This window comes from Leuresthes tenuis, unplaced genomic scaffold (genome assembly GCF_036924035.1).
Source record: "Leuresthes tenuis unplaced genomic scaffold, fLeuTen1.0.hap1 SCAF_14, whole genome shotgun sequence".
Lineage (NCBI taxonomy): Eukaryota > Metazoa > Chordata > Actinopteri > Atheriniformes > Atherinopsidae > Leuresthes > Leuresthes tenuis.
The window spans coordinates 23934917-23961267 of NW_027325368.1; the positions used below are offsets into that span (position 1 = coordinate 23934917).

A 26351-nucleotide genomic window follows, 5' to 3' on the forward strand; every position below is an offset into this window, starting at 1 on the left:
GCAGCGCGGCTGCACACAACATAGCCATCTTGTCAAGAGTAACTGAGAGAGGGAGGTAGCTATAGGCGCTGTGAAGATTATCATTTGTTTTAAGCGACAATTTTAACTGCATCTTTCTCTCTCGACCGCAGGGAATTCTTAAGTAAGTCTCGCCAAAGAACGACTTAAAGCTTGTTAAGTGAGAAGATATTCGGGACCGCTTTTGGGAAGATGTCTCACATACTCATACCGACGTAGGGGGAGTGTGCGGCAGTCAGTTGGTTTGAATTGTTAGCTTGTACGGAGAGTGAAGGGCTGCGGGCCCTCCTCAGCCTAAAGTAGCTCCTGCAGCTGGGCAACACTCTGCGAAAACGGCCGGTCGACAACTGGACAACCGGGATAAAAACAGGCCGGTCCGGACTGACTGAGATCTCCGTATCAGTCGTCATACAGGCGAGTTATATCACCGTCTCGAGCTTTATTGCTCGATAAGACGACACAAATTGCTCACTGCTCATGAGACGCAACAGGAGACCGAGAAAGGAAGAGGATGGCGCAGATTCATCTTGATTACAGCTAAGTAGGCTACGAAAAATAGGTGCAAGTGTGCTGTTTAATATGCTCTAAGCTTTTAAAAAGCTCTAATCTGGTCGTCTGTTTTTGACGGAATATAAACATAGCCATACGGGACCTGGAATCAGACTGTCAATATGTCGAAAATGCCGGCCAAGAAAAAGAGCTGTTTTCAGATCACAAGTGTGACTCAGGCCCAGGTGGCGGCTATAGGTGCCGCCGACGACACCGAGAGTCTGGACGACCCAGACGAATCACGGACTGAAGACGTGTCGTCGGAAATATACGACATGTCACGGGCTGACTACGAGCCTGCTTGTGACAGAAGTTCGTCAGAAGAAGCCCTGAATAATGTTGGAGAGCCTGCAGAGGCGGTCAGTGTTACGGCACCATCAAACGTACCTCAGGCCAGTCAGTTGCCTCCGCTGTTAAGCAATCCAGCTGGGGAATTACGAAAAGTGGGAGTGTCCGGCTCAAGTCAAGGTGCCCAGCCGTTGCTGGGGATTGGCATAACATCTGTTGTACCCCCTATCAATCAGCCTGGAGGAGTACAGCAACAACCCCCTCCTGCAGGGAGTGCTGGGCCTTCTGGTGTGTCAGTTAACACATCTCTTCCAGCTGCAGTGACCGGTCCGACTCCACCTCCAGCCACCTCTACAGTGAGTTGCTCTTCACGTTTCAGGGTCATTAAACTTGATCATGGTACTGGAGAACCCTTTCGAAGAGGCAGGTGGACATGTACAGAGTTTTATGAGAAAGACTCTGAGGCCTCCCTCGCTGGTCGGACTGCAGATAGCATAAGACATGCGAGTGTAACTCTGGACCCTGCTGCAGACAGAGACAGTGGGCTCGGGCTGACTGGAGGATCTGTTGTTTCCCCAGCAACGCACGCAAGTTTGGGCTTGGGCTCCACAGCAGATGCTTGTCACTCCTCCACTCGCATGATTTCAGTGGAGACACTACCGCAGCAGCAAATCCTGCATCAGAACTACAGCGCTTCGCAACACAGTGTCAGCAGCTCAGCCACGCACAGTTCTTTCTCCGGCATGAAGCCTACAGCAGTCCCAGCTCAGTCAACTATTGGAGGTTCCCAGCCACCTGCTACACAAAACGTGCTACCTGTTGGACAAAACGGCCTGCCTCAGTCTGGTGTTCACATACAGAAGTCCCCTATCATGCCTCCGTCAGCTCAGCCCATTGCGTACCCTCACCAGCAGCAGGTTCCTGTTGGCCATCAGTTGACCAGCCAGTCATCTGGATTAATGCAGAACCAGACTGAGTACTATCAGCAGCAACAGTCTACACCAATGCCTCCAGGGCATGCCACTGGCCAGTCCCTCCCTGCAGGGCCGCAGTCTGCTGGACAAGGTCCCATGCCTCCATCTTCTGGAGCAGCTTCTGTGCCAAGTCAGGTTGGAGATGCTGTTGGAGCAGGAGGGGGATCTGCATCTGCAGGACAACCGGCTCCAGCTGTTTTGCAGCAGCAGACTATGGGGCAGGGAGCTACCGGAGGCTCGATGCTGGTTGGTGGATCCACTATTACGCAGCAGACTGTGAGTCAGTATGCTGCTGCTGGGAAACCGCATCCCCATGGCCACCCTGCAACCTGTGGTGTACAAAATGTGCCTGCCATTGCAATGAGTTCCAGTGCACCCGCCAGTGTGCCCACTGCTGTGCTCAGTGCCTCCAGTGCAGCTATGCCAAATGTGACAACCTCCAGTTTTCCTCCTGGTCAGATAACTCACAGCAAGACTCCAGTGGCTTTGGGGGTGCAGGGCCTCCCAGCGACTGGATTTGGAATGATGGAAGCTGGTGGTGGAATGAAGTTGGGGGGGATGGTCAATGCACAGTCTCCGGTTGTCTCTGGGAGGGAACCGGTGAAGCCCTTCATGCCTGAGACCCTGCAGCTCACCACTCCGACTGTCAACAGCCTCTTTGGAATCCACATACCTGTCGACGGGGAGGAGGACAGGTAACATGTCTCTACATCTTTATATGAAGTGTTTGAAAACTGTCATTTCTGTTAAGCTTGACAGCGTGATCATCATTCTTTCAGTGTTTAAAACCTAACTGCCCACTTCAGTGTGCAGCTGGGGTAAGATTATTATGGTAGGCGTTAGCCATTTACCGCGATCACAGGAAGATGACAAGTCTAAATAAACTGCAGTGCTGAGTATGTTAGCATCAGTCATCTAGCTTATCAGGGGGGCAGGGGTTTCCCCCTAGCTTCAGGAGGTTTAGAGAGAGGGGGTGTGTAGAAGGAACAAGGTAGTAGAGCACAGGAAGGAAATATGTTTGTTTCTTATTAGGGCTTGAAGAAATAAGCAGAGCATAGATCACTTGAGGCGTCTGTGGCTTCCACAGCTCAAACAACTACTTGTTAAACACACACATAACCCGTGTATTACTGTGAGTGTTTGTGTAAGCCTGTGTATTTGCGTTGTGAGTGCATGGAAGTGTCACAGGTCTCGTGTTGCCAACCTGTTACTCTCACATTAGCTGTCGCCCCTCAGAACAGCATGTGAGGTGATGGCCTCTAAAGCAAACCTCAAAAGAGTGCGAGTGCACTCAATGTTGTGTTAGCCTCCTGCTCCCCGTAAATGTGACGCATGCCTGACCTTTTAATAAGTTCGTTCCTGCTCTGGAAAATACTTTCTAAAATAAACACAGTGAAGAGTCTTGGATTTTGTTTTTCTCCAGTCATAACAACATGGTTTGAACGTGCACCCCCATTAGATACTTCAACAGAAGGGTTTTTGTACATTGAAATAAATGCAATTTGTAATAATATTGCAGTGAGGTTATGCTGTTTAATAGTCTATGTAAATGTAACATGTAGCAGATTGTTTTATTTTGACTATATACAGCAATTATTCCTCCCAAAAGTAATCATCTCACAGTTGTAGTAGATGGCACACAGGTGCATGAAATCTTACAGAATGTAGAGCATATACAGGAAAGGCAGGCTGCAGAACACTGGCTGTACTTTTTTTCCCTTCACATCTGAGTTGACTCTCTCTTCAACATTATTTTTGTAGTATTTCAGTTTGTCATGTGTACTTAAAGGTGGTTTCAACAGTTCTTAACACACACGATATACTATGTATAACTGATATGAAGACCAAAGTTGGACTACCACCCTCCTGGGAAACCGTAATCCTTACAGAAATAACAAAATACAGAAATATCATTCACCTTACTTCTATCTGAGTAAAATTTAAAAACCTACCGGTCTCATCATGCTTTGGTGGGTCAAATCAGGACTATAATTTTGCCCAGAACTGACTTCTTTTCTAGTCTGATATTATTTACATTTTGGCTGACTCAATTGTTCCAGCTCCTACAGATCGGTATCGCAGGAAAAGATTGTTTTGGAGTTATAAGTTTGAGGGTTTCTATGCATTTTAATGGTCAATTGAAACTGGAGCTAATAAGCCCATGTAACGCCAAATCTTACCTTTTAAATACTGTGTTTGCTCTTGTGTCTGTGCTTTCATATCTGGTTTATTGGGACTCAGGAAGCAGAATCGTTAAACCAAAATGTTCCTGACAAACCATTAGGGTGTCCAAGTACCTTGCGCTACAGGTGTCTCTTACAACAGTTGACCCTGGTGATAATTGGGTCAACTCAGTGAGCTCACTAATAACCAACACCAGTGTGTGCACCCTGTTTCTTCTCATGTAATACCCTTCCCTCGTGACTGTCCCCTGCAACTCTCCCAGTCAGCAGTGGAGTGACATGCCTGACATGTTTAATACCTCTGATGTAGACCATAGTGGAGTTATTGCATTCTTTTTACAGCTTTCAGTTTCAGCTTTGTAAACTAACACCCTCATCCTCACATGATCTACCTTTTCCTTTTAAAAAAGAAAAATGAAAAAAGACAACTGGCCAATTATCACTGTGGACTGTCCCCTCAGTGCCAGGTAATTAGGCCCCTGGCCATTTGGAACCCTATTTGAGTTTGTTACAGTGCTACTGTTTTCATGCTGTGTGTTTTTGAAGTACCTATGTTCACTCGTGAGATGACCCAGCTCCCATGCTGATAAGAGCGAGGGGCTCTTTTGACAGCTGAGCCCTATCAGACACTGAGCAGTAGTCTTTCCACAGTGTCCTATTCTGCTGATAAGAGACCTGACAGTGGGGAGCGGGGTGTGCCAACCAACTTTGCTTGTTGTCATGATCCTTTTCTTTTGCAGCGCAGGCTTCGACTGAACTTTTATAGGCTCTATTTGATGCTAAACCTGCTCTGTAGCCAAGAAGTCATTCAGTGTCCCTGCCACGCCACACTCCACCCCTTCCTCTCTGGTGCAGCATCAGTGCAGTTTCTGCTTTGTACCATCTATCTCACTGATTGACTGGCAGACACGGCATCACAGTTGTTCATGTACAGATAAAGTGCTGAATGACATTCCTTTGCTGCAGTAACTGTGGTATGCTCAGAAGAGGTGGAGGAAGCTGCTGAGTGAAACTCAGCGTGCGTCTCTTCAGAAGGCATTTTAGCTATGCCTAACACATCTCCACCTCTCCCGCCCCCAGCTTTCTTCTTCTTTTTTTTTTTTTTTAAACTTCTTGAATTTCTACTTTTTTCACTTTACCATTGGCCATTTACTACCCCACAAGACACGCAACCAAAACACCCCTTTGCTCAAACAAACCGTCTTCTGTACGGCACAGAACAATATTACATGTATTAAATGGCACTGACTGCATGTTTTAGGAGGGTTTAACGTTGATGCAGCATTCACAGCCTGGGAAGACTGTCTGCTAGGACCAAATATATATTCTTTTTTCATACTCCCTAAAATGCAAAACTCATTTCCAGAAACAGATGCACTTAAAAATCTGTAGTAAAATTGTTTTAACCTATTTGTTTATTTTATAGATAAAGGAAATTATTTTCATTGTCTTCACTGATCAACTTGAATGTATTCAAAAAGTTTGAATGAAAAAAGGATAGAAAATGAATGAAGATGAATTAATGGCAGATGAGGGTATCAGGATTGGATATAAAGGGAGATCACCAAAGTTTTCGTGTCTTCGTGAATAGATGGGTTTCGATTCACCACTTTGTGCCAAACTCGAACTGAGAATCATCAGTACATTTAATAAAAAAAATAATAAAAAAAAAATGATTCTCAATGCGTTCTTTTCTTTGGTATTTCAGCATCTACAGATAGTTTCTGCATAAATTCAAAGACAAAAACCATGTGTGCATCCGTTTGCAAACCGTCATGTCACCATGATCGTTACAGCCACATGGAATCAGAATGACCTGAGAAGGCCTTTTTCAGTCAACACAGCCCACCACTGCATTCAAAAATGAAATCTGAAACTGTATTGCACAAAGAGGTGTAGCCATACCATCAACTCTGGTCTGTCAGATGGACAGAAAGACGGTGAACACGTGTTCTGTGGTCAGATGAGTCCAGGTCCCAGCTGCTTTTTGGAAAACATGGATGTCTGGATCTATTTGCTAAAGATGAGAAAGACCATCCGAAAGCCAGCTTCTGTGACGGCATGGGTGACTTGCATGTGCAAAGTTACCATTGTTGTGAATGACTATAATAGAATGTTGTGGAGACATATGATACCATCAAGATGACATTTTATTTCTGGGAGGTAAGTGTTTATTTGAACAGGACAATACGACAACTCATTCACCACGACTTTCGACAGCATGGCGTCGTGACACTGTGCGTGCCCGTCCAAATCCGTCTCTTTTTGAAAATGTATAGAGCCTCATCGATAGGAGAATCGGATGATTCTCAGCAGCTGAAAACTGATATTCAGCAAGAATGGGTGCATATTCCTCTGAAATATCCTCCGTTACCAAACCATTAAAATGTTAATCTAAGAGGAAGGTTGATGTAACACCGTGGTCAACATGACTTTAATCAAGTTTTTCAAGTGTGTTGCTGGCATCAAATGATGATATTGTTTATATTTTCTGAGTACCTTGAAGTTGGTCAGCGAAGACACTAAAAATCACCCAAAAGAAACTGGCAACAAAAAGAAGCAAAAACTTCGGGGTTTTGTAAATCGATAACTTAACAAGAGACTGAAAGTGTTGTCATACTTAGAATATGGTTCACTCAGCTTAAGGTTTAACAGATTCTTTTATGTCCCAAGGTGTACAATGATGGATGGTTGCTTCGTTTCTCCATAGATTTATTGCATGTGAAATCTTTGTAATTGAACTTGTGCTGAGAGGTTTTGGGTTATTGTCGTCACATAACGGGAGCTTATGTAAGATTAGGCTCCTTAGAGGGGAGGGGTGTCCAGGTCTATGATGTAGTTGCTGCCACTGAATTGAGAGGCTGCGATGTGTGGGTGGAGGGGTGTGTCTTTAAGGGGAGGCGTTTTCTTATGCATGTGCGCGAGTGTCAGTGTTGGGGGGGCAGGGGGACACTCGCTGAGGAAAGCAGCCTCGTGTGGCAATAATGGTTGGACAAATTCACCACAGCCATTAATATGTTTGTTTGTGTGTGTGTGTGTGTGTTATCATGACTCCAAGAGACAACGTGTGCAGCAGGGTTTTCCCCTCGGTGACCTCTCCTCTTAACTGCTGTATCCTGTTTTTAGTCTTTGTCCCTCACACTGCTCTCCACCTTCTATTCAGTAGATATTCCTTAGCTCACTCCCTGCTTCCGCACTGGGGCTCTCTGGTCATATCATATGACATTTAGTGGGCACATTTCATTGAGAGTGCCTCACTGAGGTGGAAGTGAACGCATTCTTTTTCCTATATCTTTGGGCCCCAGTTGTGATTAAAGTCTTTAATGAGATTGCTGCTGTGTACGCTGTGATAGCACCTCCACCTATAATTAGTAATAACCCTGCAGAGTTAGGTCCATTTAACAATGTCATTTTAACTTCTGCTTCTCTTTCTTTGATCGCTGCCTGTGGATGAGCTCTGTGTAGATGAGTCAAGTTGTTCATCCTCCTTGATCCCAGTCACCTTTCAGTCTTTGAGCCAGTGTTCTTGGTTTGACTGATTCCTCTTGTCTGTATATCCGTCATCTCTGCTTCAGTCATCACCTGCATGCCAGGTACAGAGGTCCGACGCTGTTCTGACAAGTGGAGGAACATCACCCACTCAGACAAGGTTTTAATGGCCTCTCTAACAGGGGATGTGCTGTACTGTGGTGTTGATAACAAGCATTTTCTGAGCTAAGCTTATCTTGTTTTTGGAAAGTGGAACTCGAGTTACTCAAAGGATTAACGAAACTCACTTTCAGCAGTTTTGCTCCTCTGTCTTTTTACCAACTGAGCATGATATAGAAGTTGCTCCAAATACTGTTTCACCTCAGGTTTCATTTGATAAATCATAGAACAATTTATAAAATCTTCAAATAACGACACAGCATACACGTCTTCTTGAGTCATTGTGCTTCCTTGATTGCTATGTTGCATGCTTGTTTTAGTACTAGCCTGAAAGTAAATCATGTTTACTGCCTCTGTCAGTTATTTCCACATCATTTGAACTATAGTTAGAACTATGACACCACCAGGTAAATAAAAGTAGAGGCGAGACTATTCATTTGGGCAGTTGAATGTTTTTTTTTTCACATGCCACAGCAGAAATGGTACAGTTAAATAAGTGATTGCTGCATTCCACTTGGTGGGACAGCCCTGTTGTGCATGCAGTGCAGTGTATTATGGTGCAGCCCTGTTATATGAGAAGCCGCAAATTATGGGATGTTCGACAACTTGATGTTTGTATATGTCACTTTGGACCCACTACCAGCTTTATTTTTCTTCTTTGCGTCTCTTTATAACATTTTATAATCATCTTACACTCAAGATTTGAACATCAATATGAATTAAGTGATAAGCTATGTGAAATGAAGGTTTGATTCGGTATTTCTCCATGATACATGGGGTAAGAGTATTATGATAGATTGTTTCGACTGAAAATAGCTGCTGCTCTGCTGAAAGCCGGCTAAGTGAAGGGTTGTTCCTCTTTCAGAGTAGCAGCATTATTTTAGCTTTTAAAACTCATTCGCAGTTTACGTGTACTGAAAGTTATTTTATCCCATTTGTGCTTCCTCTTTTCACCTTAAGAAGTGCAAAGATTAGCCCAAAAATAGAATGTAATGGCAACCGCTTGCTCTGAGAGATGACTTTAGTTGTGACTTGAGTACTTGAGGAGGCGGGGGTGCTGAAGGCTTTGTTTTTCTTTGTAACTTGTTGCTGGTTTCTGGTGGTAACATTTGATATTTTTTCCTGCAGTAGCGGCAAAAAACTTTTCATAAATGTCCATCTGCCAGTAAGTATAGATTGCTGGCATTGTGTTCTTCTCAGATTTTTAAAGGGAACTTAAACGGGTAGTGTTGTACACTTTTATATAACCTTTTAAGATCAAGATGGAGAGAAGTTATGGAGTAAATAATGTAGAAAATATTTTTTCTTTTTGTGTTCAAGTCTGCTTCTGTCATTATGTAAATCATTACATTCAAGCTCTAACCTGCTGCAATAAGCTGCTGCGTACAGAATGTTCTTTGCCGGTCTTACAAGACCAAATATTAGGGCTGCATGATGTATTGAAAATGCATCATTATCGCAATATCGGCATGCACAATGCCAATAAGCAATTTTTATGTCAGCTAGCTGAGCAATTCCCCTGAGGCAAGGCTTCCTGAATTTGAAGCACGGCTCTGCGCTATTGAAAACGGCTTCTTAGCCGCAGTAACTTTTCAAGCGCCAAAAGGCAGTCAGACTAGCCCAGATTGGTCCCCAGATTGGTCCCCAGCTTGTCCATCTGGTTCTAGGAAGCCAGGCAGGCCAGGTGACGGTACAAAGGAAGTAGAACTCCAAACAAAAGCCTGCAGAACAGCAACCACACCACATCTTCAAATCGGTTTTCTCCATTTAGTGATTAAACTGTATTGCGAACACACACTGAAACGGTCAGTGTTGTCAAAGAAACATACTTAAGTCACCATCAGTCTCACTTGTAAACTTTTTCAGTTGTAATTTTTCAGTTGAAAATTTCCGACAAAAACTTGTATTTTGTTTCATAATCTTTGTTCTATAATCTGCTTGGGTTTTGTCAGGTATGAATGCTTTTGCATTGTGGATTTCCTAATGAAGCAGAATTCTTCTTTGCAGTAATGTTTACATTTGTGAATCCCATTAGTGACACTGGAGCTCTTTTTTTCCAGATGTTGAAATAATTTCCTGAGGTCTTAAAGTCTTAATTTATGACATTCTTTGGTCAAAATATCACAAACATACAGTATAAAAGCTCCATGATTTTACACCATTGACAGGAAATATTATTCTCAAATACAACCTGCAGTTCAGCCACGGGCAGTTGGTACTGATTGCTCTTTTAGGCACCATCTTGTTGTGAGTCACATATCTAAGTGAATATCATAATGACCAATTGGCAGGTTCATACACTGACCCAAAAAAACCCATTTAAATCCCCCCCAACGTGTATTAGCTTAATCAACCCTCGGTTTCACTGTCAGTCCATTTCTCTTGTGTTTATTTTGGTCATTGGAGGCAAACGTCAACAACAATTACAGAAAGTTTAATGATAATACAAGTTTATTTTTGTGCTGCATTTAAATCAGGGTATCATTCGTTCGTTCCATTTTCAATTGACTATCAAAAATCAAATAATGAAAAATTGACTGGTTATTTTGTTTTTTGTTTTTCATTAAAACACCAAAAACTAAAAGATACCTGGTTTTTACTTTTAGGCTCAGATCAAAAATACGAAATGGAAAAATGGGCACCAGGACAGAATTTCATTTTAATATTTAATTGGTTGGGTTTACGTGACCTGGAAGTTTGGTAAGGCTGCTTAGTCTGGGAGGCTTCACAAGCACCCAACAACAACCAATCAGATCGCGAGCTACAGCACAATCAATCAGCTCACCGACACCTGTCGAGTGCGAGGACTATACAGTATTTTTGTAAATAAACTGGTTAGTTGAGTTGCTTGAAATTTTTTATTTTAATTGCAAGTTACTGCAAATGTTAGCTTGGCTAGTTTGTTGATACAAAAGGCATATTTTTCAGTGTTCTGTTAGCTACTTTCAAGAGTGAATGGAGAAATTAGTGCCTTGCAGGCTAATTATTGGGATAATGATGATTTCATATTGCATGTCATTATTCAGTCAGCTGCCTTCAAGGCTGACTGCAAAGATTAGTGCCTTACAAGCTGATTATTGTTATTATTATTCTGCATTCCTTTCATTCTATAGAAGTCTATGGGAGTGTCGCCACTCTCTTTTTACACCACTCTGGGCATGTATTCATAGACGGATAGATAGCTAAGAAGCTGCATTTCCTTATCAAAGTACAGATGGAGCATTGTTTTCTGACTTCTTTCATGAGTAAGTTTTATAGAATTTGCTGTAATAACAAAACAAAAAGCAAAACAGTTTTAACTTCCCACTTCTGAGGTACAGCGAATGCAGCATGATTTGAACTTGAAGTTGAGTGGAAGTAAAGATGGCAGTAAAGAGGCAGGATAAAACCTAGAGTACCTCCAACAAAGTGATAAGGTTTGTCTATTGGAAGATTTTTGAGCTTGTAGTGATTTCAGCTACTCAAATGATTGCGCTCATGCAGAAAAGGATTTCTTCTTCCATTCCAAAATTTATCCCATTTGATTATGTAATAATCAGGATAATTGCATATGATAGAATAATGCCTTTAGACCATGACTGAATCTGGATTTTGTGTTTAAAAATTTTTCTCCTAACGTTTCTCCCACTGTTTGGCCAATTCATATCCTTATGGAAAACCCTGACATAAAGTTTTATGTGAAGTCTTTTTACGGTCTTGCTAACCCAGTTTCTATCATTATCTCGGTTTTTCTTCAGAGTAATGAGTTTGGCTACATAGATGTCCACAATTCATGGTAAAATGATAAGTGGACTGTACTTGTATTGCACTTTTCTAGTTTACTTGACCACTCAAAGTGCTTGAACACTATTTGCCACATTCACCCATTCACTCACACACACGCCTTAGTGTTAAGTACTATACAGGGTTTTCATCTATGCATTCACATACGTTCATATGATGGAGACATTGGAAGGCAACGTGAGGTTCAGTGTCTTGCCCAATGACGTTTCAAACAACCGACCTTCCTATGGGTAGGCGACAGCTCTTCCTCTTCAGCTGAAATTAATGTTTTAGATTTAGAAATTCCTAAAAGCATATTGTCACTGACCCATTTCCACATCGACATAACTTGTAAATTCTCTTAAAGAAGGGAAATTTTGAGAATTTTGGCCTAGAATGAAATTGTTTTCCTGTGCTAATTTTAGTTATGGTGATAAAGTTTCTTGTTTTTCAGTTGGTGCCTCCTCTGGTGTCTACACCATGATTGTGCTGTCACTATATCCTCCTTCATTCTCAACTATAACCCAAAACTGGCTTGGGGGAATAAAAACCTGCTCAAGCACTGAAATCTGAATCATTTTGACCTACTTCACCTCCGTGGTAGATGTATGGATGAGAAACTGACACCTCATGAGCATAACAGTGAGAGGATTCAGTACCCGGTTTGAGGCTCTCACTCTTTCCTCTGTATCCACTGCGTCTATTTCCTGCCTCTCCCAATTTGGTGGTGTAATGCCTCAACCTTATCACTATTCACTAAAGCAGTTAGTAGTGCAGAATTGTGTTTGCAATAGAAATATTCCTTCCTTGTTGTTCTCATTTGATTAAATTCAATTCAGTTTTATTTATATAGCGCCAAATTACAACAAATGTCATCTCTAGGCACTTAAATAATATAGTCCAATTTTAAGCCAATTGGAATTCAGTTCATTGTAATCATAACCCAATGAAATCCAATTAAGTAATTTCAAAATAATCCAATTAATTCATATAGAGCCAATTTCAAAAACAATATATCCTAGCTAAGGAAACCAACAGATTGCACCGAAACTTGTCTTCAGTCCAATCTCCCGTCCTGAGCGTGCCTGTGGCGACTGTGGAAAGGAACGACTCCCTTTTAACAGGAAGACACCTCTGGCAGAACCAGACTCAGGAAGGATACATGTTGGAACAGGGAAACATAAGTTAATAACCGCAATAATGTCACATGTACATAATATCAGTTGAGAAATTAAACAGGAAAAAGAGAGCAAAGTGAGGAAATGCTGTAATGTTTGTAGTTGCCTTTTGTTGCGCGTCAGTGTCATGGTCGACGCTTATCCGCCACTTATACTCCACTGAGCGTAAAATAGGCCATGTGTCGACTGTCATAGCATGCATCGCTCTAACCAACGTTGCTTTTGTCTCTTGAGTCTTTGATGCCGACTTGATGTGTGAAAGCACACAGTGATGCGAAGCTGAACCGCTTCTGTTTGTAATGTGTGAATTACTGAAGAAGAGCAGCGTTTTTTTTTCTCATAAAGAAGACTCTACTTAAATGTGAAAAGAGCTGCCGTTTCTTTTTCATATGATCTTTTAGTTGGCTAACTTATTAGGAGGCCCAGCATTTTGTAACTGAACCTGTGACACAGGCACTGGTTTACAGAAGGGATAGGGAGAGTGCGAAGAGTCTCATGCTCTAAGCCAGATGTGTGACATCAACCAATAAAAATGTGCCAAAAGGTAATTTTTGTCCACAAGGTCACACAATTGCTGTGGCAGTATATGGCAAAGCCTGAGCATGTGTAACCATATTTTTTTCCAGTTTAGCTCATGCACGTTGATCCAGAGATGTAAAGGCAAAAGGGAGATTTTTCTTGTGTTGTACATATCCGGCAGGTTTTGTGTATTTGGGACTTATGGCGGAAACTGCACTTTTGCCTTTGCTGAACTCACTGGTTAACAAAGAGTGGCTTTCATAAACGGATATTGACTTGTTGTGTTTCAGACTTACAAAGGGTACCATTGAGAGGAGAGTGTTTGCTACTTGAAAACAGGGAACGATGACTCGGGTCCTTGCCTTGTTCACTAAGAAGACTTCAAGTCATCTGATTTAGTTGATTTCAGCTGACTGCAGACTTACACAGAGCTCTGCGTTTCAGCCGAGAGAAAGACTCTCTGTGGAGGTGTGCGCCCGCCACACGTGTGCATGTGGGGAGCTTTTGCACTGATGCCCACAAAGTAATATTAAGCAGAACTGTAGCAGAGAGCGAGAGTGTTTAGTCATGAGGTAATATGACAAAGGCAGTTTGTGCCAGAGATTTCTAGGAAAAGAGCCCTGGCTGCTGTGATATTCACACATATGCTGTAAATCAGCTCCTCATTCCCGTGCGTGCGTGCGTGTGTGTGTGTGTGTGTGTGTATATGGTCTTTCATTTAGATTTGTGTGAATGTGGGAGAGACCCAGTTTGTTTTGTAAAGCATGAATCGGGAATACATTAAATGTGTGTGTTTCAGGGGGGTGTGTGTGTCAACAGTGGAAGGGGGTGGGGTTGGGGGGGGGGGGTTCCTTTCCCGCCCACAACATACATCCCTTTGCATAGAACACTGTCCTTGTAGCTTACACAGGAGATAATGTTAAATACCACATTGTGGCAGTATTTTAATTTCAGGTATCACCTCAAAGTGTGCTCATATATGTAGAAAACTCCTCTGCTCTGAATAATAACTTGTGCCTGGTTTGCTCTGGTTTCTCTTCTTAAAAGTAACATTTTAACCCCCCCCCCCCCCCCCCCCCCCCCTTGTTCGTTCATTTAAAGGTACAGAATATGTCCATTTTTGTTTTTGTATCAAAATTCAAAAGCTTTCCAGCAGGAGAATTTCAAACACTTTATTTAATGTAAAGCTCTTCTCGCTCATTTTGCATAAGGTAACTTGTAGAACTACATTCTGTAGGTAAATGGCCTGCGGGAGTTGGCTCTTAAGGTTTATGAAGCTGCCCCCGCCTTTCAGCATGCATTCCTGTGTTAAGATAAAGACTCACTTTCCCAATCCAGTTCTCTTTACTGTTCTGAATGTCCCTTATGTTGTACTGAGGGCTTAACTTATAGTTTATTGCAACATTTAACGAGTCCTTGGGGGGGGGGGTGTTTGAGGGTGCATTTCTAGGAATAAAGTTTGAGTCTGTTTTGACTGTTTCAGCTCTTCACTGTCTGTCTCTTCTCTCTTCCTCGGACATGGTTGACACAGGAACCCCTCCATGGCTTTCTACCAGGCCTTCCAGTCTGGAAGCAGATTAAGAGACTCAAAGGCCCACAGTGATAGGTACAGTACTCTGCTGGATTGGACTGGGCAGGCCTGCAAGAGTTTAACATTGTGTGTGCAGTGTTCGGTAGCAGTGAGCTTTGCTTTCTACCCGTGCATGGATTGAGTTTGGAAACGAAGCCTGGCAGCGAGTGCAGGATTGGCCAATAGCCTCCGCACCGACATTTCTGTCTGTCTCTGTAATTTTCCCTAAGCCTCTCTGGTGCTTTCTGTTTTGTTTACTGCCTCATTGTTACTTTGATAAGTTTGGCCTCCATTCCTGTCATCTTATGTGCCAGCCTAATTGCTGCGATCTTGAATTTCAGAGACAAACAATAGAAGGGAGTCCAATAAGGCAAGCAGCACAAGCGGTCAGAGAGTTAATAAGATTATGAACAAGGTGAACCAGTCTTTAAAGGTAAACTCGCCATCCAACTTAAAAATGCAGCTGGGCAGTTATTCTAGGTTAAAAAAGACCAAGCACTAATCTAAAGGATCTAATCTTATATTATCAGGACATAAAAGCTGCATGTACAGAATCCAAAGTTAAATCTGATGAGAGGCTGCTTAAAAATGTGTCAGAGCTTTTTGTTTTCTTCCCTTACAATTCTACTAATAATACACATGAGCAAGGTTTCACAACACTGGCTGGGGATGCACCGATTGATTGGCCAGTTTGCAGAAGTGGCCAATTATGGCTGGCAAGCATGTCTGCAGTATGGAAAGTTTTCTTTCTGAGTAAAGAAGACCCAGAGCTAGCCATTTCTAACACCTACAAAGGGAAAAATAGGGTGTTAAGCTTGACTGGAAGTGTGGTAAATGGAAAGAACAGACGGACTACCTGGTGACAAGGAAGGGGGGCTTATTGTTTAAGAGGAAAATAGTTCATATCATTAAAGCTAAAGTCAATACACTGCACCTACACACGTGGACAAAATTGTTGGTACCCCTCAGTTAAAGAAGGAAAAACCCACAATTCTCACTGAAATCACTTAAAACTTACAAAAGTAACAATAAATGAAAATTTATTGAAAATTAAATAATCAAAATCAGCCATTACTTTTGAATTGTTGATTAACATAATTATTTAAAAAAAAACTAATGAAATAGGGCTGGACAAAAATGATGGTACCCATAACTTAATATTTTGTTGCACAACATTTTGAGGCAATCACTGCAATTAAACTATTTCTGTATTTGTCAATGAGACTTCTGCAGCTGTCAACAGGTATTTTGGCCCACTCCTCGTGTATAAACTGCTCCAGTTGTCTCAGGTTTGATGGGTGTCTTCTCCAAATGGCATGTTTCAGCTCCTTCCACAGATGTTCAATGGGATTCAGATCTGGGCTCATGGAAGGCCACTTTAGAATAGTCCAACGCTTTTCTCTCAGCCATTCTTGGCTGTTTTTGGCTGTGTGTTTTCGATCGTTGTCCTGTTGGAAGACCCATGACCTGCGACTGAGACCAAGCTTTCTGACACTAGGCAGCACATTTCTCTCCAGAATGCCTTGATAGTTGTCAGATTTCATTTGACCTTGCACACATTCAAGACTCCCTGTGCCAGATGCAGCAAAGCAGCACCAAAACATTGCTGAGCCTCCTCCATGTTTCACCGTAGGGACAGTGTTCTTTTCTTCGTATGCTTGGTTTTTGAGTCTATGAACATAGAGTTGATGTGCCTTACCAAAAAGCTCCAGTTTGGTCTAATCTGTCCAAAGGACATTCTCCCAGAAGCTTTGTGGCTTGTCAACATGCATTTTTGCAAATTCCAGTCTCGCTTTTTTATGATTTTTTTCAGCAGTGGTGTCCTCCTTGGTCGTCTCCCATGAAGTCCACTTGGGCTCAAACAACGACGAATGGTGCGATCTGACACTGATGTACCTTGGCCTTGGAGTTCACCTTTAATTTCTTTGGAGGTTGTCCTGGGCTCTTTGGATACAATTCGAACGATCTGTCTCTTCAATCTGTCATCAATTTTCCTCTTGCGGCCACGTCCAGGGAGGTTGGCTACTGTCCCGTGGGTGTTGAACTTCTGAATAATATGAGCCACTGTTGTCACAGGAACTTCAAGCTGTTTAGAGATGGTCTTATAGCCTGCACCTTTAAGATGTTTGTCTTATCATTTTTTTTCGCATGTCCTGGGACAATTCTCTCCTCCGCTTTCTGTTGTCCATGTTCAGTGTGGTACACACCTTTTCACCAAACAGCAGAGTGACTACTTGTCTCCCTTTAAATAGGCAGACTGACTGATTATGAGTTTGGAAACACCTGTGATGTCAATTAAAGGACACACCTGAGTTAATCATGTCACTCTGGTCAAATAGTTTTCAATCTTTTATAGAGGTACCATCATTTTTGTCCAGCCCTATTCATTAGTTGTTTTTTTTAAATAATTATGTTAATCAACATTTCAAAAGTAATGGCTGATTTTGATTATTTAATTTTCAATTAATTTTTATTTATTGTTACTTTTGTAGGTTTCAAGTGCTTTCATTGAGAATTGTGGGTTTTTCCTTCTTTAACTGAGGGGTACCAACAATTTTGTCTACGTGTGTATATTTATTGACACCAATCTAAAAGTACCCTGTCAAGCTTCTCAGTTATCATTACCTGTTACACTGGTTTCACTTACAGAAGCACAAATACGGCACTTTTCAGATGTTACCATGAAAAGTTTTATATTAAAGGACCAGTGTGTAATAATCGTCGTTTATTAACAGAAATGGAATATAAAACATGTAACTATGTTGTTAGTGCTATATAGTCACCCTATGAAACGAGTCGCTACGTTTTTATTACTTTAGATTTTGCTTTTTTATTTACATATATCGCGGTCCGCTCTACACAAAGGCTTACCCGGAAGGACACCACTTGCGTCGCCATATCGATTACAGTGGCCTGGAAGGGACAAAGGGTGGTGCAAGCGCGATTCGCCACTACTTTGCAGACAATGAAGCCGGATGTGACGTTGTAGAAGAAGAGGAAGAAGGCGACAAGGAAGCAGTCGAAATATATTTTGGAAGTTTTTCAGTTTTGTGAAGTTATCTGAATAGACTCACACTTACTGTTCTGCAAAACAAACCTCTAAAGAACACAAGTCTTCATCAAAGAAACGAAAACATGACTAGCCCAAAAGAATTAGAGACAGAAGACGGGGTAAAATGCGACTAAATGTCAGCGTCGCCTTTCCCAAATGGAGGTTGCTGATGGGGGAGAAAGGCTTTAAAAGTGACGCCGAAGTTGCCTCTTTTCTGCTGGAAAGGTAATTCAGCTCAGTGTTACTAATGTCCACTAGAAGCCCCTTATTTTCCACTGTGCTTATTGATAGCATGTCTTTTGCAATACAATAAGCTACTGCATTTGTAATATCACGGTGTCTCTTAGATTTTTTTGTCATACGGCATGGCCCTGGATCAAGCAAACTCTATTCTGTTGCAGCTGCACAGGCGTTGTTATTGGGGGAAGATTAGCACTTGTTCTGGGCTGTGTTTGTAAAAGTTTGCATTCTCTGTGCTCACACGGGTGGAGCTGCTTCAGGTGATGAAAAAGATTAGTGTTACTCCCTGTCTTTGTCGGAACATGAACTCGACATAATTTGCAGTGCACACTACTCTGTTTGGTTTCGTGACTTCAAAAACAAAAAAAAAAAGACCTCCAAACCTTTTCGGGCCCTTTCTTTTAATCAACAATGTTATCCCTTACGCCTTGGGTTGTGTTTTCCATCGTTTCATATTCTTTTTTTTATATTGCTGCAGCAGCACAAACAAACGCTCCACGGCTAGCTGCTGGCATGGCTCTATTCCAGCCACATGATCGGTTCAGCGCAGTGCAACTGTCGTTGTCATTGGCTATTCGTATTGTCTGTCAAAAGATGGACGAATGTAATCTATCGAAAAGTATATCGACCATGTTTCATATCTTAAAGTTATTCCTCGATAGCTATCGTTATCGTTTTATCACCCAGCCCTAAACTGCTTTGTCTTTTCCTCATCTTTCAGCTGCCTTCTTTGGTCTCCCATACATTTTTACTCAAGATTCTGTACGAGGTACATCTGTAATAACATCTTTATTAAATCAATTGCTCTAGCAAATATTTTCCAAATCGATTGTTTTATAACCCATCGAAGGTGAAACCTTTTAAGCATCTTGTGTATATCCACCTGTCCAAAACCCAAATATGTTACTAGTTTTATAAAGATGCAAAGAAAACGGGTTGGACTGATGCATGTATGTACTGAGTATATATGTTGGCTTATGATTATCAAAATATTGTAGCACAGAAACATCTGACTAGGTTTGGATTTCATACTGGAGAAAATCTCAGCTGTTGCCATTCCCAGCTGATGCATTACTCAGGTCTTATGGTGTTCTTTTCACTCTGAAGCATCAAAACCAAAACCATCCTTCTAATTAATCCAGCCATCTGCTATAGTATTAGTTAAATCGAAGTTTGACAAATAACACGAAGAATATCAGTTAATGAGATCAAAGTTGAGGGTGAGCAGCTCTGTAGCCTGTCAGGACAGGTTTACAGAGGAACTTTTCACTGGAGGTAATGTGTTTATTTGCAACCCGGCAGATTTTCTGACACTTGTTGTTTTCTGTACTGGACTCTATTCTGGAGAATGTCTCCCAGGTAAAAAGAAAATTGCAATATGATATGTTAACTAGAAGGTATTTGTTTCCGCGAATGGCCAATACTATCTAAGTAATAATATTAACACCACGGGCTTTCAGCTTTAAAGTGGATCCAAGAGGCTGAAGAGTGTGTGCATGCTGTCTGTAACAGAATTCAAAGTAAAAACAGGTTTCAGTTCAGTCTCAAAAACTGTTTGCCTCTGTCAAAAGGCTTTTATCCATTCACATTTGCATTTCAAATGTTGTGTGTGTGGACGGTGAGGGAATTCCTTGAAAAGGCCTGAACCTGATGCCATTTACAAAGAATGAAGAAGAAAAAAAGAGGCACATGAAACCATATCTGAGTGACAGGAAATGAAACTGCTTTTAGAGAAATCTACAGCTGACACACCATCACCAGCCTCTGAGGAACTCTGAACACACACACAAATCAGTCCATTTGCTGCTTTAACTGCTTTGGTTTGGATGTGAATAAATGGATAACTCTGTTTGAACTTACATGCCGTGTGTATTGTGACTTATTTCCCACCTCAGTTAACACGAGCAACAAGTATGATGGCAAGTCTTGTTGCTTCACTTCTTTTTCTTTCAGTGTTGTTGTTGTGGAGACACTGTTCAGCCAAGGCTGCTTTTGTTTCCATGGAAGCAAAGATAACTAAGGATTTGTTTGGGACTGTGTGTTTGGTAGGTTTTGGCATTGAACTTTGGTGTCATAGACCTATAATTAGTTGGTTTTATTCAGGTTTGTTTGGGATCATTTCTGAGTAAACCAGTGGTTGTGAAAGTGAAATGTCAGAAGAGGACACTGACTTTGGATGTCATACAGATCCCTTTTTAGGGTATTGTAAAGAAATAATTGTCTTCTTGACATTCCTCCACTTGAAGCAGACGAAATGGTCAGCTGTATAATAGCCTGACCAATTGGTGTGCTGCCTGACCTTTGTAGAAATGTCAGATATGCTGCAGAGGGTCATCTGCTTAGGCACACTCATGGCTTACTTGGTCCCTGTTGCTGTATTATTTATTTTTTGCAATTAATCTAAAAAAATGTCAGCTGTTTTTTTTTTCTTTTTTTAACCCCATTCTTTCTTTTCTAGTAGTGTCTTTAACTTCTTAATTGTCCATTCAACAACATTTTTTAACTATTTGGCCAGGAACTGCTGTCATGAACCCACAAAGACTCCAGGAAGTCATCAAGGCAAGAAGTAATTGGACACATGATGTAAAAATAATGATTTACTTTTTAGTATTTTGTTTTTAAAATATTGTGATAGATAACAACATAAAATATAAATCGGTGTACAAACATGTTGAAAGTTGAAATGTAGTAGAGGGGAAAGTGTGGTAGGACTCTTCAGAGGTTACACAGGTGAATTCTGTCAGTAGTTATTCATGACAGAACTCACAGCCAACAGTTCCATATCGCAGGTGCAGAGATGGTCCTTCTCGGTGTCAGGTCCATGTTTACACCATCTGTTGTTTACAAGCACCTCAATCCTCCTCCTTTACTGTTAACTCTCTGTCTGCAGTCTCTGTCTGCCTCTATAGTAAGGGTGCAACGATTAGTCGACGTTGTCGACAAAAATCGATAACATAATTAGTCGCCGACGTATTTAATTGTCGATAATTGTTTTTTGCGTCCTCACACTGTCCTTCACGCTGTCGAGCTGAATATCATTTTTCGTACAGAGTGAGTCATCACACTTCCCACCTATCTCTGCTTAGAGATTCATGCGCATTACGGTAAATAATAAAGGGAGATTACCTGTATAAACCTAATGAAATGGCTGCGGCTGAATTATCGTCCTCTCGTAACAAAAGTGTCATGGGTCTGGGAGCATTTCACCCTCGACGCCCAGGAAAAAAAAAAAGGTTCGCTACAAGTTTTGTAAAGCCGACCTCACGTATCACGGAAGCACGTCTGTCATGCATGAATATTTGAAGAGGAAGCACGTTGGAGCTCTGGGAGACGCGGTCTCACCATGGTATTTAGATATTTAGCTTGTTAGCGTTGCCTGCTAGCTAAATAAGCGGAGTTGTCTTGAATTTTAACATTAAAGTGCAACATTAAAATTGTATTATTCAACTTCACAGTCCAAAGTTACAATTACGCTGTATTCTTTTTCACTTTTTCACTTTTTGGTATTGATTTGACTGTTGGTGCATTATTGTCAGCCATCTTCTTAGCATTTTCAGTTCATGTTAAAAGTCAAGATATAATATGGCTTGAATGTATCCTTTTTCAGTTTTGGATTGTTTTAATTAGTAATTAACCATTGATTAATCATTTCAATAATCAATGACTAGTCGACTATCAAAATAGTCGTTAGTTGCAGCCCTACTGTATAGGTTTAACGCTAAACGGAGAGGTGTTGCCTCTGCAGTCATGTCTCGGTGAAAAAAAAGAATATTGCCTTCCTGATGTTCCTGCCTCGTCCTCATCAGGGGTCCAAGCTTGTCCATTGTATCTGCTCGTGAACTCACATTTTCATGACGATCAAAGGAAGAAATGGTTTAACCCTCTTTCACCTTTTTCTCCATGTTATTCTTGCTCTGCACCCGAGATGTCTCCTCTTCAAACTATCTTGATTTAGGGTTTTATTCCAGGCATTAGTTGTGCTTTGGAAAGCTCAATTAGCTGGTTAGCATTCACATTTGCCATTCACACTTACACAGTGTTAGTCTATAGTCCCAATGTTAACTACTGTTTTTCTGTTGTACACATTCACACACCGATGGCCACATTAGAGGCAATGTAAGTTCAACCAAACTTCGGATTCGGGCCGATGACCACCATTCTTCCTTAGCTACAGCCGCCCCAGTTAAGAGGTGGAGTTTAGGAAACGGACTGCCATTTCACCTTATCAGGCTCTTCTGTCTCATCATAAAGACAAGAGTAGTATCACTAACATTGGGCCTCATGCAACAACCATTCGTACAAACAGATATGTTCTTAAGTCGTGCATAAGAGTGATTGATACGAGAACTTCTGCATCCACCAATTTTTTCCTATTTTGAGTTTTCTTTCAGATAGGAACAGAATTTACAAGTGATCCAGACCTGTCATAGGAGTTACGTAAAATAGTCTGCTGTTTTTGGAATCAAGTTTGCTTGACTAATGGATTGTATATTTTATTACTTTGAAGCAATCATAAATAAATATATACATTATACCCCATAATTATGCTGACATTATTCTGTTTGATATAAATTATGCAATAATTGAAGGTTAGTTTGACTCTGGATATAACAAGGCCAATGGGAAATGTAACCAGCGGCAAACCTGCTACTTTTGGATGCCTTGGCGCATCAGGCTCTTGGTAGAGAGCGTGTGTTCCGAGACCGTGTAAATATCCTTGCGAAGACAGACGAATGGCTGACATCACGATTTAGACTGCCAAGGATTGTGCTGATGCAAATGTCCAGCTTGCTAAAGCCACAACTCCAGAGAATTGTGGCTTTAGCATACCCAATTCCACTACACCGAGAATAAGCTCCTTTTGATGAGTTATGCACAAATTCAGATTTTGCTATAAAATGAATTCCTTCACTCAAACTAAGTTAAAACTGCTTTGTCAGTCATATTTATCCACGTCTAAACAGTTTTCAAGCATAAACGTCTTTATATTGTATGAGAAAGAACCACACTTGTGCTTCAGCAATAGCTTCTCTCAAGTAGATATTAAGAAATATAGATTTTGCTATAAAATGAATTCCTTCACTCAAACCAAGCTAAAACTGCATTGTCCTTCATATTTATCCACTTCTAATAAGGTTTCAACAACTTTGTAGTATGAGAAAGAACCACACTTAATCTGGATATAACAATGTCAATGGGAAGTGTAACCAGCGTCAGGCTCTTGGAAGAGAGCGTGTATTCTGAGACCGTGTAGATATCCTTGCGGAGACAGGTCTACGGATGGATGCCGATCAAACCCAATTCCACCGCACGTCCAGAATCTCTCCACCCTTGGATTTCTGGCCACGGGAACCTTTCAGAGGGAGATTGAAGACAGATCGCGTGTGTCCCAGTCCTCTCTGAGTCATGCACTCCCCTTGGTCATCAAAGCCCTCATCAGTTTATCACCCATGGTACATCAAATTCCCATACACTGCTGTCGAACAAGTACAAATTAAGAGAAACTTTCATGCCATGGCTGGACTGCCAGACATAATCGGAGCAATAGACTGCACACATATACACATCAAAGCACCCGTGCCTTTGTGGAGCACACTATTGGTGTGCTGAAGGCCAGGTGGATGTGTCTCGATACAGCGGGTGGCAAACTGCTCTATAGCCCAGAGAATGCATGCCAGATTATTCTAGCATGCTGCGTTTTGCACAATATTGCCATGAACGAGGGTCTCTCACTTCCTGAAGCAGCCCAGGCAGACAACATGCCAGAAGACCCCTCTCTTCGACTGCCCCATCAAAGTGTCATCATGATGAGGCAACAACTGACTGCACAGCTTTAGTTGCAAGCATCGAGTGCCTAGCCATGGCGAGACGTTTTTTTAAAGCTATTTTCATATCAAACCTTTTCTTATTTATTTCGGTGACATTACAAACCACAGGTGACACGGAATTAACAGCACTCGTAATTGCTTCCCATTTTTGTTCGCTGTAGCAGATCCCATAATTCCACTGCTGACACTGCTAAAAATGACAGATTTTCCTTTTTGGATCTCTAAAAGCAGAACTTCAATCTCAGAGCCTGTAAAGTTGTTCTTTTTGCGCCTTGATGCCATTCTCATGACTCAACACTTCCTGGCACAGGAGAGAGGAAGCGTAGCCTTATATGGTATTATTTTGGGCTTGGAGTATGCAAATTTACCATCCTCGTGCACGTGCACTTAAATACGCACGGGTGGCATTCATCATTTACGCAGGTCGTTTACACACTTTTCCGAAGTTAAGAGCGTTTGTTGAATCTGACGTGGCGTGTTCGTACGAGACCTTTATACAAAAAACGTGAGAGAAATTTAGAATAAGAATACGAAAATGTTCTTGCATGAGGCCCATTTTATCTAACTTTTCTGACAAAAAAAAAACAACCAACTGTGTCGGTTACCAGGTTTTGATAAATTGTCAAAAGGTCAACTATATTGGAAGAAAAAATCGCACAGACCATTGTTGCATATTTGAGCCCACTTAACGCTGCTTCCTATTTTCGCCATACTTTGTTCTCAACACAATCTCTTCACCTCCTCTACTTTTTATATTATTACATGTTGTTCATTTAGATTAAACTTATGAAAATAAAACTCATCAGACCATTTTGGTTGACAAATAAATACAGTGACTGAGAGGTTTGTTGCCTACTTGGTTGTAGTTTTTGCACCTCTTTCATATATTTTCTGCTGACAGGCTGCCGGGGCTCGGTTACATGCACAGCTGTTTAAATTTAACAGTGGAAGCTGTCTGATTTTAAAGTGAAAGGTGACACATTTACATACCACATACCCAGATAGAAAAATAAGGCCTGCTTTGATAAAGACCACATTTTCACTCAAATATGAGCTATTTAAACATCTCGAATGACCAGGTACCAGGGTTTCCTTGGACACGTGATCAGGAGTCTCCAGCAAAGCTCTGTACATGCCTTATCATGTCTGAGCCAGGCTTCTTCTTTCTCTGTTTAAGAACACATTCTCCTCTTGAATATGTCAGCAGATCTACAAGAGGCAAAGGAATGACAACTATTTTATTCCCAAATGAGTTACTCATCCCCACTATTTCACTTGTCCATGCTCCATCAAAGGGGATACTTTCCTGCCTCTAATGGACTTTTTTTATTGGCATTCCTATTTTAAAGCTAACACTGTATAGGATGAAGCGAACCCTACGCAGAGCGTATAAATGTCAGTCTTGCTTATGGTGAAGTAGAAGTTTACAGAAGTGCTGATTGCATAATCAGAGCAGGGTAAGTTGAAACCTCCATTAGCATTCTGTTTGATTTCAGCTCAGCCCGTCAGCTTCTGAGCTTTGACTTTGCACACATCAGCTCTTAGTGCTTTATAATGCTGAAAATACTGTGCGTTCAACCAGATTTGGTTCAATGTCAGATGCTCAATTTAGTTTAATCAAAAAGCCTGAACAAGTTTACATGTGTCAGGAGTGTTGCTCTAAGCAGTACTCCAAAACGCTACTCAGTCGGGATGTTGTTTCCAAAATCCCCTCCTCCTCCCCAGTCCCAGTTGTTCTTGGAAGTTCTTCTTGGATTACCAGATGGTGTCCTAATATGGTTTTGACTTGAAGGATATTCCTGTGTGTTGCAGTCTAACTAGCACAGTTACTGCTGAAGTCATGAGTATCTGCCCAAACCATCATGACTTAACAGAATTATCTCACCCACAGCGGCTCCAGGAAGCCACAGTTCATCATTCAGGTCTTGGCTCAAGTCACTGTGAAGATCTGTCTCCTTAGGAACAATTATTCTAGTATTGATGTTTTCCTGTCTCCATAGTTACAGATCCATCGCTGGCCTGTCACATGTCCCACTGACAGCGCATGAGTGTTCTGAGTTTTCCTCATGTTTTATTCCCTGGCTCCCTCCACTGAAACCAGCTGGAGGGGGGAACCTCCAGAGGAAAAGCCTCATGCTCCTGACTTTAAGAGCAGTGAGGGCATTCAGAGTTATTAGACGAGGAACAGTACAGTGTCACTTTCAAGTTGAAACAGATTGAGAGTATGATGCCTGAAAATAAATCTGCAGCAGTTTTATAACTTTTTTTTTTTTAATTTTAGACTGAGCTCTTTCGTGGTACCAACTTATTTTATGTGAAGATTATCTTTGCAGTTTGAATAGGACAAAACAAACTATTTGAATAAGTCCAACTAAAAAATGTAGGTGGAATCTGGTTTACATAATGTTGTTGTTTTGAAAAGAGAACTGCTTCTGGAAGTTAAAGTGGGATTTGTGAGGAGCGATGCACCCTTATTCTGTGACTCAGACTCCATGTATACTACAGACAGTAGAAATGGGGGCTGTTTCTTCAATGGAGAGCA

General features: G+C 41.5%; 1 protein-coding gene across 4 annotated transcripts in view; it reads left to right on the plus strand.

The window, feature by feature from the left end:
- Nucleotides 1–26351, plus strand: part of LOC140268255 (TSC22 domain family protein 2-like) — a 37391-nt gene continuing 11040 nt past the window's right edge. The window contains exons 1-2 of one of the 4 annotated variants that reach the window (XM_072363017.1): nucleotides 1–2524; nucleotides 13410–13778. In XM_072363017.1, coding sequence (XP_072219118.1) covers nucleotides 690–2524; nucleotides 13410–13452 — 1878 coding nt within the window. In that variant the 5' untranslated portion in view covers nucleotides 1–689 and the 3' untranslated portion in view covers nucleotides 13453–13778. Of the gene's footprint in view, nucleotides 2525–7477; nucleotides 7606–13409; nucleotides 13779–14650; nucleotides 14726–26351 lie in introns of those variants that run through there. The other 3 variants (XR_011907523.1, XM_072363015.1, XM_072363016.1) reach the window with 3 other exon arrangements.